At 43.3% G+C, this 14,468-nt stretch overlaps 1 protein-coding gene across 1 annotated transcript in view; it reads left to right on the top strand.

Annotated features, from left to right (window-relative positions):
• The window catches only part of LOC128695626 (uncharacterized), a 51,456-nt gene that overhangs the window by 14,143 nt on the left and 22,845 nt on the right, over positions 1-14,468 (top strand). The window contains exon 2 of the mRNA XM_070088308.1: positions 4,828-4,888. Within this exon, the coding sequence (XP_069944409.1) occupies positions 4,828-4,888 (61 nt within the window). The remainder of the gene's footprint in view (positions 1-4,827; positions 4,889-14,468) is intronic.

Here is a 14,468-nt window from a genome sequence, read left to right as displayed (position 1 = left end):
ACTTGTAATTATTCTGATTGCTTCCACTCTGTTACCTTCGATTTTTTTGCTAACCTGTGCACAATTTTTCTCGCTTTCAGTGGAACTTTTCTTGGGTCTATCTCTGTGATTCCTGCGAAGATGGGACAGAGGGACACAATTATCCGTTCTTGGGTAGTTGCGCACTGCCTTGATGACTGATGTGGTTAGCAGTAGGTTGCACTATGCTTTGATGGTGCCTCGGGCTTCTAAGTTGGTGGAACCTCCATTCACCTGCTTAAGAATGTCTGTAAATTTTCCTGCTGCATATGGGCGAGCCGCTTTAGGGATGTGGGATAGGGTAATGCTAGCAGTGCATCTGAATGCCAACAGAAGGTTATTGCAAGTGAGGAGGTTGCCATTGGAATTGTCATCTGCCTGTGAAGGCTTTGGGCTGCTTTCTGCTGGGGACGTATGTGATCCCACACACCCATGGTGTGCACGAATAAGGCCATCCCTGTTGCATGCTCGAAGCACTCCACACACCTGACATGTGCCTCTTTTTTCATTGTTAGGTGCACTGTTTCCCTGGCTTTGTGGCTGGCTGGCTGCATTATGTGCCTTACATCAAATTGTGTGGTAAGCCCAGGCTGAAGGGAAAATTGCGCAGAGCACATACTGCATGTGATTCATGGTGGTGGTGGGGGTAGGAGAGGGGTCTCGTGTCCTTGTGGTGGATGGTGGAGGAAAGGGAGGAGTGGAAGATGTGTGATGAGGCAGAGTAGGGCACTCACTCCCTCCAAGGACAAGTCATTATACACCACAATATATATTAAATATATATATATATATATATATATATATATATATATATATATATATATATATATATATATATATATATATATATATATATATATATATATATATATATATATATATATATATATATATATATATATATATATACATATATATATGTCGTGCCGAATAGGCAGAACTTGCGATCTTGGCTTAAATAGCAACGCTCATCTTGCCATATAGGACAAGTGAAAATTTGTGTATGCAATAATTTCGCCAAAATCATTCTGAACCTAACGAAAAAAATATATTTCACTGTGTTTGTTTAGTATTAAATTATTGTAAACAAATCTAAAATATATTTAGTTGGGTTAGGCTAAAATAAATTGCACTTGTTATAATAAGGTTAGGTAAGTTTTCTAAGTTCCTTTTGGTGCAAAATTATAAATTTTTACATCAACATTAATGAAAAAAATATATCTTTAAACGTATAAGAGAAAATTTTAGAAAGGACTTAATTTTAAATGAGTTCTTGCTAATTGACCAGTTTTACATATTCGGCACGACATATATATATATATATATATATATATATATATATATATATATATATATATATATATATATATATATATATATATATATATATATATATATATATTTAAACGTATAAAAGAAAATTTTAGAAAGGACTTAATTTTAAATGAGTTCTTCCTAATTGACCAGTTTTACATATTCGGCACGATATATATATATATATATATATATATATATATATACATATATATATATATATATATATATATATATATATATATATATATATATATATATATATATATGTTTTACTTGTGGTTGGGGATTTTAATGCTAAAGTGGGAAAAAATGTTGTGGAGGGAGTAGTAGGTAAATTTGGGGTGCCAGGGGTAAATGAAAATGGGGAGCCTTTAATTGAGCTATGTGTAGAAAGAGGTTTGGTGATAAGTAATACATATTTATTGAAAAAGAGGATAAATAAATATACAAGGCATGATGTAGCACGTAATGAAAGTAGTTTGTCAGATTATGTATTGGTGGATAAAAGGTTGATGGGTAGGCTCCAGGATGTACACGTTTATAGAGGGGCAACTGATATATCGGATCATTATCTAGTTGTAGCTACAGTTAGAGTTAGAGGCAAATGGGACAAAAGGAAAATGGCAACAGCAAGTAAGAGGGAGGTGAAAGTGTATAAACTAAGGGAGGAGGAAGTTCGGGTGAAACATAAGCAACTATTGGCAGAAAGGTGGGCTGGTGCAGGTATGAGTAGTGGGGGGGGGGTTGAAGAGGGATGGAATATTTTTAAAAGTGCAGTATTAGAATGTGGGGCAGAAGTTTGTGGTTATAGGAGGGTGGGGGCAGGAGGAAAGAGGAGTGATTGGTGGAATGCTGAAGTAAAGGGTGTGATAAAAGAGAAAAAGGTAGCTTATGAGAGATATTTACAAAGAAGAAGTGTTATAAGAAGAGTAGAGTATATGGAGAGTAAAAGAAAGGTGAAGAGAATGGTGAGAGAGTGCAAAAGAAAAGAAGAGCGGATGATAGAGTGGGATCGGTACTGTCAAGGAATTTTAATGACAATAAGAAAAAAATTTGGAGTGAGCTGGGGTACTCTAATGTTCAGTCGAGGTACTCAGAGGTATCTCTTCCTAAATATTGTTTACTATTCTACTCAGTGTCGGTTAATATGCCTGACTTGGGAATCTATGCCTTTCCGATAACATTTCCATGATCTAAATGTTTAATTTCTACTAATACCCTTTAACCTCTCCTTATGTTATCTCGTAATCTTGAGTTCTTGTCACTGGTACACTAACAACTAAACGCATTATATACCATTCACAGCTGACGTAGTATGAAGTTTTGGTGCGTACACACTGATCAGGCGTCACCAATCCATCAGCCCACCTGGCATAATGAGCAATCCTGTGTTTTTGTATAGCACTGTTGTTTAAGACTGTGTACACTGGACTCTACTAAATAGCTATGGAGCTTGAATAACCCATAATTTGAGTTATATACTGTGTTCCTTTTAAGTTTCAAGGGGAAAGATTCAGATTCAATTATGTTTCTTTCCATGACAGAACTTTTTGGTACTATAATTTGGGCAGCATCCCATTCTGGTGGGTGATTACATGAACTAAGGGGATTAAAGACAACATTCGACTCCTGCCCTTTCCTGAGTATTTAAATTGGCCTATTCTGCTTTCCAGAAATTTACCTGTTTGACCAATATAAGAGAGAGGACACAGTACATGGGGCCTTGTAAACCCCACCAACTTTGTTGGAGGGTATGTTTTTAATCAGCCTTTGTTTCACAGTCCTTGTTTTTGAAAACAAGGTTTAAATTGATCTTTCTTAATGCCTCACGTAGGCAACTAGATTCTCATTGTATTGTAAAATTAGTAAATTTTTCCTGGCTATCACTTCCTTAGGTTCAGCAAGGGAAGAAAGTCTTTCTAGCTGATATTAGTGCCTTCTCGACAAAATCCCTAGTACGATATCTCAGTTTTGTGGCTATGTTGAATATCTTGCTGACTTCGTCCTCTAGGTACTCTGGACTGCAGATGCTCAAGGCTCTCAAGAACATTGCGAGGACCACACTCCTTCATCTACGTATCTGAACCAACTAGCTTTATCTGGGAGAATGTTTTTAAGAAGTCTGGTCTCATAGAATTCCATATACAGGTTGCTGAGTGAAGATCTAACGGGATTTCTCATTTCCATGTCTTGTTTTTGAGTGTAGTATTTCTCTTCAAACATGAATTTTCAATAAGTAACACAAAGTGTAATCAATTCAATTATTGTTTTCGTGGAGTAGGGCATGGGGAAGTTTTCTAGTTCCTCTTCGAGGTACGAAAGCAAATCAGGGACTTTGGTGAACAGAGCTGTGACATCAAAGCTCACTAGGGTAAAGTCATGAGGGACATTTCTGGAGCCTTCCAGTGAGGTCACCATTATTTTAAACATGTGCGTCTGACATCTGCGCTTGGAATTTCACTCTTTTTTCACAGTGGTTGTTCTGCATATTGTGATATCACCTGTTTACTGTGATCTCATTGCATATATATATACATACATATCTATCTATCTATCTATCTATCTATCTATCTATATATATATATATATATATATATATATATATATATATATATATATATATATATATATATATATATATGTATATATATATATATATATATATATATATATATGCAAAACAACCACTCTGAAAGAATAGAGAAATTCCAAGCGCTTTCGTGACTACTCACATTATCAAGGAACTATGAAAGTAAAGCATCCAAGGAAGCTATATAAGGGGTCTGGCCGGCACCTCACTATCAGATCCCACAACGGTTAATCTGATAGTGAGGTGCCGGCCAGACCCCTTATATAGCTTCCTTGGATGCTTTACTTTCATAGTTCCTTGATAATGTGAGTAGTCACGAAAGCGCTTGGAATTTCTCTATTCTTTCAGAGTGGTTGTTTTGCATATTCTGAAATCACCTGTTTACTGTGATCTTATTGCATATATATATATATATATATATATATATATATATATATATATATATATATATATATATATATATATATATATATATATATATATATATATATATATATATGTATGTATATATATATATATATATATATATATATATATATATATATATATATATATATATATATATATATATATATATATATATATTAGGTGTGTTCATCTTTGTTTTTACTTTTGGATATCATATATCTTTTTTTTTACCAGCTTTGACCAATTTTCTTAAAGCAAGAGTATTCTCGCAGGTTGAAGATCGGGGTTAGAAAAAATACTCCATTGGCTTCCTCCCCTCTTAAAAATGCAATATATGAAGCTACTAAACCAGTTTGAATAATTTAACGAAGTGAATGGAGTGGATTCGATCCTGCCGGTAATCGCAAAACGAATAACCTAACTAAAAATATAACATAATCAGTGTCATTAGTTGTTCTACAGAAAAGCGGTAATAACATTTCTTCTACTTGCAGATGATGGCACAGACACCCCGTGGTGGACACGAGATCCCACTGGTGGACATGGGGCAACTGGGTGAGACTTACTAAAATGCTTATCATAAGCATTAACATTTCTTTATAGATGTACACGTGCTTAATAAATCACCACACGCACTCATTCATTCACACAAACACATACATACACACACACACACACAGTACACACAACCGAGGAAGAAGTGAAGAGGCTTCTGAGTGAGCTAGATACCCCAAAGGCAATGGGGCCGGATAACTTCTCTCCATGGGTCCTGAGAGAGGAAGCAGAGGCGCTAACAACAATACTCAATACATCTATCGAAAGAGGGAGATTGCCTGAGGCATGGAAGACAGCAAATGTAGTCCCAATTTTTAAAAAACGAGACAGACATGAAGCACTAAACTAAAGACCAGTGTCACTGACATGTATAGTATGCAAAGTCATGGAGAAGATTATCAGGAGAAGAGTGGTGGAACACCTAGAAAGGAATGATCTCATCAACAACAGCCAACATGGTTTCAGGGACGGGAAATCCTGCGTCACAAACCTACTGGAGTTCTATGACATGGTGACAGCAGTTAGACAAGAGAGAGAGGGGTGGGTGGATTGCATTTTCTTGGACTGCAAGAAGGCGTTTGACACAGTTCCACACAAGAGATTAGTGCAAAAACTGGAGGACCAAGGAGGGATAACAGGGAAGGCACTACAATGGATCAGGGAATACTTGTCAGGAAGACAGCAGCGAGTCATGATACGTGGCGAGGTGTCAGAGTGGGCGCCTATGACCAGCGGGGTCCCACAGGGGTCAGTCCTAGGACCAGTGCTGTTTCTGGTATTTGTGAACGACATGACGGAAGGAATAGATTCTGAAGTGTCCCTGTTTGCAGATGACATGAAGTTAATGAGAACAATTCATTCGATCGAACACCAGGCAGAACTACAAAAGGATCTGGACAGGCTGCACACCTGGTCCAGCAATTGACCCCTGGAGTTCAACCCCTCCAAGTGCAACGTCATGTAGATTGGGGAAGGGCAAAGAAGACTGCAGACAGAGTACAGTCTAGGGGGCCAAAGACTACAAACCTCACTCAAGGAAAAAGATCTTGGGGTGAGTATAACACCAGGCACATCTCCTGAAGCGCACATCAACCAAATAACTGCTGCAGCATATAGGCGCCTAGCAAACCTCAGAACAGCATTCCGACATCTTAATAAGGAATCACTCAGGACCCTGTACACCGTCTACGTTAGGCCCATATTGGAGTATGCGGCACCAGTTTGGAACCCACACCTAGCCAAGCACATAAAGAAACTAGAGAGAGTGCAAAGGTTTGCAACAAGACTAGTCCCAGAGCTTAGGGGTATGTCCTACGAGGAAAGGTTAAGGGAAATCGACCTGACGACACTGGAGAACAGGAGAGATGGGGGGACATGATAATGACATACAAAATACTGAGAGGAATTGACAAGGAGGACAAAGACAGGACGTTCCAGAGATGGGTCACAACAACAAGGGGACACAGCTGGAAGTTGAAGACACAGATGAATCACAGAGATATTAGGAAGTATTTCTTCAGCCACAGAGTAGTCAGGAAGTGGAATAGTTTGGGAAGCGATGTAGTGGAGGCAGGATCCATACATAGCTTTAAGAAGAGGTATGATAAAGCTCACGGTTTAGGGAGAGTGACCTACTAGCGACCAGTAAAGAGGCGGGGCCAGGAGCTAGGACTCGACCCATGCAACCTCAACTAGGTGAGTACAACTAGGTGAGTACACGCACACACAGCTGGGTGCAGATGGAGATGGTGATAGGTCAAATGCGGAGGCAAAACTATGCTACCAAGAGCCACTGGAAAAAACAAGGGAGAAAATGACCATGTACAGGCGTGAACCAGAGTTACAGAGGAAGAGGCAATGGGAGGAGGAAAGGGCAAAATCAGTGTTTATCCATGGGCTTCAGGAGAGAGAGGAAAGGACTCACACTGAAAAATATGGACGAGATTGTAAATTTTCAGAGAATAGGGGGGTACTTGAAGGAGAGAAAACAACCGATCAAGCTGATTCTCAGGACAGAAACAGTGCGGAACAGGATCCTCCAAGTGAAACCACGGTTGAAATGGTCGGGAAGGTACAAGAGGGTGTTCCTAGAGAGAGACAGAACACAAACATGCATGCAGGGCAAAGCTCCTGATCATGGGTGACTTTAACCACAAGGAGATCGATTGGGAGAACTTGGAGCCACATGGGGGCCAAGATACATGGAGGGCTAAGATGATGGAGGTGGTACTGGAAAACGTCATGTACCTACACGTAAGGGACACTACAAGAGAGAGAGGAGAGGATGAACCAGCAAGACTGGACCTAGTATTCACCTTGAGTAGTGCAGATATTGAGGACATCACATATGAAAGACCCCTTGGGGCCAGCGATCATGTGGTTTTAAGCTTCGAATACACAGTAGAGCTACAAGTGGAGGGGGAAGCAGGAAGGCCAGGACGAATGAAGCCAAACTACAAGAAAGGGGACTACACGGGAATGAGGAACTTCCTGAACGGGGTTCAGTGGGACAGAGAACTGGCAGGGAAGCCAGTTAATGAGATGATGGAATATGTAGCAACAATGTGCAAGGAGGCTGAGGAGAGGTTTGTACCCAAGGGTAACAGGAATAATGAAAAAGCCAGGATGAGCCCATGGTTCACCCAAAGGTGCAGGGAGGCAAAAACCAAGTGTGCTAGGGAATGGAAGAAATATAGAAGGCAAAGGACCCAGGAGAATAAGGAGAGCAGTCGTAGAGCCAGAAATGAATATGCACAGATAAGAAGGGAGGCCCAACGACAATATGAAAACGACATAGCAGCGAAAGCCAAATCTGACCCGAAGCTGTTATACAGCCACATCAGGAGGAAAACAACAGTCAAGGACCAGGTAATCAGGCTAAGGAAGGAAGGAGGAGAGACAACAAGAAATGACCGTGAAGTATGTGAGGAACTCAACAAGAGATTCAAAGAAGTGTTCACAGAGGAGACAGAAGGGGCTCCAGAAAGACGGAGAGGTGGGGCACACCACCAAGTGCTGGACACAGTACACACAACCGAGGAAGAAGTGAAGAGGCTTCTGAGTGAGCTAGATACCTCAAAGGCAATGGGGCCGGATAACATCTCTCCATGGGTCCTGAGAGAGGGAGCAGAGGCGCTATGTGTACCCCTAACAACAATATTCAATACATCTATCGAAACAGGGAGATTGCCTGAGGCATGGAAGACAGCAAATGTAGTCCCAATCTTTAAAAAAGGAGACAGACATGAAGCACTAAACTACAGACCAGTGTCACTGACATGTATAGTATGCAAAGTCATGGAGAAGATTATCAGGAGAAGAGTGGTGGAACACCTAGAAAGGAATGATCTCATCAACAGCAGCCAACATGGTTTCAGGGACGGGAAATCCTGTGTCACAAACCTACTGGAGTTCTATGACATGGTGACAGCAGTAAGACAAGAGAGAGAGGGGTGGGTGGATTGCATTTTCTTGGACTGCAAGAAGGCGTTTGACACAGTTCCACACAAGAGATTAGTGCAAAAACTGGAGGACCAAGCAGGGATAACAGGGAAGGCACTACAATGGATCAGGGAATACTTGTCAGGAAGACAGCAGCGAGTCATGGTACGTGGCGAGGTGTCAGAGTGGGCACCTGTGACCAGCGGGGTCCCACAGGGGTCAGTCCTAGGACCAGTGCTGTTTCTGGTATTTGTGAACGACATGACGGAAGGAATAGACTCCGAAGTGTCCCTGTTTGCAGATGACGTGAAGTTGATGAGAAGAATTCATTCGATCGAAGACCAGGCAGAACTACAAAGGGATCTGGACAGGCTGCAGACCTGGTCCAGCAATTGGCTCCTGGAGTTCAACCCCACCAAGTGCAAAGTCATGAAGATTGGGGAAGGGCAAAGAAGACCGCAGACGGAGTACAGTCTAGGGGGCCAGAGACTACAAACCTCACTCAAGGAAAAAGATCTTGGGGTGAGTATAACACCAGGCACATCTCCTGAAGCGCACATCAACCAAATAACTGCTGCAGCATATGGGCGCCTAGCAAACCTCAGAACAGCATTCCGACATCTTAATAAGGAATCGTTCAGGACCCTGTACACCGTGTACGTTAGGCCCATATTGGAGTATGCGGCACCAGTTTGGAACCCACACCTAGCCAAGCACGTAAAGAAACTAGAGAAAGTGCAAAGGTTTGCAACAAGACTAGTCCCAGAGCTAAGAGGTATGTCCTACGAGGAGAGGTTAAGGGAAATCAACCTGACGACACTGGAGGACAGGAGAGATAGGGGGGACATGATAACGACATACAAAATACTGAGAGGAATTGACAAGGTGGACAAAGACAGGATGTTCCAGAGATGGGACACAGCAACAAGGGGACACAGTTGGAAGTTGAAGACACAGATGAATCACAGGGATGTTAGGAAGTATTTCTTCAGCCACAGAGTAGTCAGGAAGTGGAATAGTTTGGGAAGCGATGTAGTGGAGGCAGGATCCATACATAGCTTTAAGCAGAGGTATGATAAAGCTCACGGTTCAGGGAGAGTGACCTAGTAGCGACCAGTGAAGAGGCGGGGCCAGGAGCTTGGACTCGACCCCTGCAACCTCAACTAGGTGAGTACAGTGTGTGTGTGTACTCACCTATTTGTACTCACCTATTTGTGGTTGCAGGGGTCGAGTCACAGCTCCTGGCCCCGCCTCTTCGCTGATTGCTACTAGGTCCTCTCTCTCCCTGCCCCATGAGCTCTATCATACCTCGCCTTAAAACTATGTATGGTTCCTGCCTCCACCACATCACTTTCTAGGCTATTCCATGGCCTGACTACTCTATGACTGAAGAAATACTTCCTAACATCCCTTTGATTCATCTGAGTCTTCAACTTCCAATTGTGACCTCTTGTGTCTGTGTCCCATCTCTGGAACATCCCGTCTTTGTCCACCTCGTCTATTCCGCGCAGTATTTTATATGTCGTTATCATGTCTCCCCTGACCCTCCTGGCCTCCAGTGTCGTCAGGCCGATTTCCCTCAACCTTTCTTCATAGGACAATCCCCGTAGCTCTGGGACTAGTCTTGTTGCAAACCTTTGCACTTTCTCTAATTTCTTGACGTGCTTGACTAGGTGTGGATTCCAAACTGGTGCTGCATACTCCAGTATGGGCCTGACGTAGATGGTATACAGAGTCTTAAACGAATCCTTACTGAGGTATCGGAACGCTATCCGTAGGTTTGCCAGGCGCCCGTATGCTGCAGCAGTTATCTGATTGATGTGCGCCTCAGGAGATATGCTCGGTGTTATACTCACCCCCAGATCTTTTTCCTTGAGTGAGGTTTGCAGTCTTTGGCCATCTAAACTATATTGTGTCTGCGGTCTTCTTTGCCCTTCCCCAATCTTCATGACTTTGCATTTGGCAGGGTTAAATTCAAGGAGCCAGTTGCTGGACCAGGCTTGTAGCCTGTCCAGGTCTCTTTGTAGTCCTGCCTGATCCTCGTCCGATTTGATTCTTCTCATTAACTTCACATCATCTGCAAACAAGGACACTTCTGAGTCTATCCCTTCCGTTATGTCGTTCACGTATACCAAGAACAGCACAGGTCCTAGGACTGACCCCTGTGGAACCCCGCTTGTCACAGGCGCCCACTCTGACACCTCGTCGCGTACCATGACTCGTTGTTGCCTCCCTGTCAGATATTCTCTGATCCATTGCAGTGCCTTTCCTGTTATGTGTGCCTGGTCCTCTAGCTTTTGCAGTAACCTCTTGTGAGGAACTGTGTCGAAGGCCTTCTTGCAGTCCAAAAATACGCAGTCGATCCACCCCTCTCTCTCTTGTCTTACTTCTGTCACCTTGTCATAAAACTCTAGTAGGTTTGTGACACAGGATTTTCCTTCCCTGAAACCGTGCTGGTTGTCAATTATACACTTGTTTCTTTCCAGGTGCCCCACCACTCTCCTCCTGATGATCTTCTCCATGACCTTGCATACTATACACGTTAGTGATACAGGTCTGTAGTTTAGTGCCTCATGTCTGTCTCCCTTTTTAAAAATTGGGACTACATTTGCCATTTTCCATACCTCAGGGAGTTGCCCAGTTTCAAATGATGTGTTGAAGATCTTTGTTAATGGCTCACACAATATCTCTGCTCCCTCTTTAAGGACCCATGGAGAGATGTTGTCTGGTCCCACCGCCTTTGAGGTGTCAAGTTCGCATAGCAGCTTCTTCACCTCCTCCTTGGTTATATGTACCTCATCCAGCACTTGCTGGTGTGCCCCCCTGTTCTGATTTCTTGGAGTCCTACTGGTTTCCACTGTAAATACCTCTTTAAATCTTGTGTTGAGCTCCTGACATACCTCTCGGTCGTTTCTTGTGAATTCCCCATCACCCTTCCTCAGTCTGATTACCTGGTCCTTGACTGTTGTTTTCCTCCTGATGTGGCTGTACAACAGCTTCGGGTCAGTCTTTACTTTTGATGCTATGTCATTTTCATATTGTCTCTGAGCCTCCCTTCTTATCTGTGCATATTCGTTTCTGGCTCTTCGGCTGATTTCTTTATTTTCCTGAGTTCTCTGTCTTCTGTACCTTTTCCATTCTCTAGTACACCTAGTTTTTGCCTCCCTACACCTTTGGGTGAACCAAGGACTCGTTCTGTTCTTCCCATTATTTCTGTTTCCCTTGGGAACAAACCTCTCCTCTGCCTCCTTGCATTTTGTTGCTACATAGTCCATCATTTCTTGTACTGGTTTTCCTGTCAGTTCCCTCTCCCACTGAATGTCTTGAAGGAAGTTCCTCATGCCTGAGTAGTTCCCCCTTTTGTAGTTTGGTTTTTCCCAGCCTATTCCTGCTACTCTCTCCACTTGGAGCTCAACTATGTAGTCGAAGCACAGAACCACATGATCACTAGCTCCCAGGGGCCTTTCATACATGATACCCTCGATGTCCGAACTACTCATGGTGAATACAAGGTCCAACCTTGCTGGTTCATCCTCTCCTCTCTCTCTGGTAGTGTCTCTAACATGTTGATGCATGAGGTTCTCCAGTACCACATCCATCATCTTGGCTCTCCATGTTTCGGGACCCCCATGGGGCTCCAGGTTTTCCCAGTCAATCTCCTTGTGATTGAAATCACCCATAACTAGTAACTTTGCTCCCCCCATGTGTGCTCTCCTGGCCACCTCGGCTAGTGTGTCGATCATTGCTCTGTTGCTCTCATCGTATTCTTCTCTTGGCCTCCTGCAGTTCTGTGGTGGGTTGTACATTACTGCAATTATCACCTTATGTCCCTCAGACTGGATTGTTCCTACTAAGTAGTCCCTTTCGCCCATGCCATCCATTCCTTCCATTTTCTCAAAACCCCACTGGTTTTTAATGAGCAGTGCAACTCCTCCTCCCCCTCTCCTCCCTCTGTCTTTCCTGAGGATTTGATATCCGGATGGAAAGATTGAATCTGTTATTATTCTGGTGAGTTTTGTTTCTGTGAGTGCTATTATGTCTGGGGATGTCTCTTTGATTCTTTCGTGCCACTCCTCATACTTGTTTGTTATTCCATCTGCATTTGTATACCACACCTTCTGTGTGTGTGTGTGTGTGTGTGTGTGTGTGTGTGTGTGTGTGTGTGTGTGTGTGTATGTATGTGTGTGTGTGTGTGTGTGTGTGTGTGTGTGTGTGTGTGTGTGTGTGTGTGTGTGTGTGTGTGTGTGTGTGTGTGAGTGTGTGTGTGTGTGTGTGTGTGTGTGTGTGTGTGTGTGTGTGTGTGTGTGTGTGTGTGTGTGTGTGTGTGTGTGTGTGTGTGTGTGTGTGTGTGTGTGTGTGTGTGTGTGTGTGTGTGTGTGTGTGTGTGTGTGTGTGTACTCACCTAATTGTACTCACCTAATTGTGGTTGCAGGGGTCGAGACTCAGCTCCTGGCCCCGCCTCTTCACTGATCGCTACTAGGTCCTCTCTCTCTCTCTGCTCCCTGAGCTTTGTCATACCTCGTCTTAAAGCTATGTATGGTTCCTGCCTCCACTACATCACTTGCTAGGCTATTCCACTTCCTGACTGCTGTCTGAAGAAATACTTCCTAACATCCCTGTGACTCGTCTGAGTCTTCAGCTTCCAATTGTGACCCCTTGTTTCTGTGTCCCATCTCTGGAACATCCTGTCTCTGTCCACCTTATCTATTCCACGCAGTATTTTGTATGTCGTTATCATGTCTCCCCTGACCCTCCTGTCCTCCAGTGTCGTCAGTCCGATTTCCCTCAACCTTTCTTCGTAGGACATTCCCCTGAGCTCCGGAACTAGCCTTGTTGCAAACCTTTGTACTTTCTCTAATTTCTTGACGTGCTTGACCAGGTGTGGGTTCCAAACTGGTGCTGCATACTCCAGTATGGGCCTGACGTACACAGTGTACAGTGTCTTGAACGATTCCTTACTAAGGTATCGGAACGCTATTCTCAGGTTTGCCATGCGCCCATATGCTGCGGCAGTTATCTGGTTGATATGTGCCTCCGGAGACGTGCTCGGTGTTATGGTCACCCCAAGATCTTTATCCTTTAGTGAGGTTTGCAGTCTTTGTCCACCTAGCCTATACTCTGTCCGCGGTCTTCTTTGCTCTTCCCCAATCTTCATGATTTTGCATTTGGCAGGGTTGAATTCGAGAAGCCAGTTGCTGGACCACGTGTCCAGCCTGTCCAGGTCTCTTTGTAGTCCTGCCTGATCCTCATCTGATTTAATTCTCCTCATTAACTTCACATCATCTGCGAACAGGGAAACTTCAGAGTCTATCCCTTCCATCATGTCATTCACATATACCAAAAATAGCACTGGTCCTAGGACTGACCCCTGTGGGACCCCGCTCGTCACAGGTGCCCATTGTGATACCTCCTCACGTACCATGACTCGTTGTTGCCTCCCTGTCAGGTATTCTCTGATCCATTGCAGTGCCCTTCCTGTTATACGCGTCTGTGTGTGTGTGTGTGTGTGTGTGTGTGTGTGTGTGTGTGTGTGTGTGTGTGTGTGTGTGTGTGTGTGTGTGTGTGTGTGTGTGTGTGTGTGTGTGTATGTGTGTGTGTGTGTGTGTGTGTGGTGTGTGTACTCACCTAGTTGTGGCTGCAGGATCCCGCCTCTTCACTGATCATTACTAGATCACTCTTCCTGCTCCATGAACTTTATCATGCCTCTTCTTTAAGCTATGTATGGATCCTGCCTCCACTGCATCACTTCCCAGACTATTCCACTTCCTGACAACTCTGTGACTGAAGAAATACTTCCTAACATCCCTGTGATTCATCTGAGTCTTCAACTTCCAACTGTGACCCCTTGTTGCTGTGTTCCATCTTTGGAACATCCTGTCTCTGTCCACCTTGTCGATTCCTCTCAGTACATATTTTATATGTCGTTATCCTATCCCCCCTTTCTTTCCTGTCCTCCAGTGTCACCAGGTCGATTTCCCATGAACGTGAGGAAAATGATAGTGGGAGAGATATATGGCTCTAATAGACGGACTAGACTCAGACTGAAGGGGAACTAAGCCACTTGGACGACATACAACTGAACAGATGAATCAGAATTGGAAGGAAAGGGACCTGGATGAGTTGCGAGACCTGGAGAAGG

Source organism: Cherax quadricarinatus, chromosome 2 (genome assembly GCF_038502225.1).
Source record: "Cherax quadricarinatus isolate ZL_2023a chromosome 2, ASM3850222v1, whole genome shotgun sequence".
NCBI classification, from domain to species: Eukaryota; Metazoa; Arthropoda; class Malacostraca; order Decapoda; family Parastacidae; genus Cherax; species Cherax quadricarinatus.
Note: the sequence above shows the minus strand (reverse complement) of the source record. Positions and strands in the feature narration are given on the sequence as shown.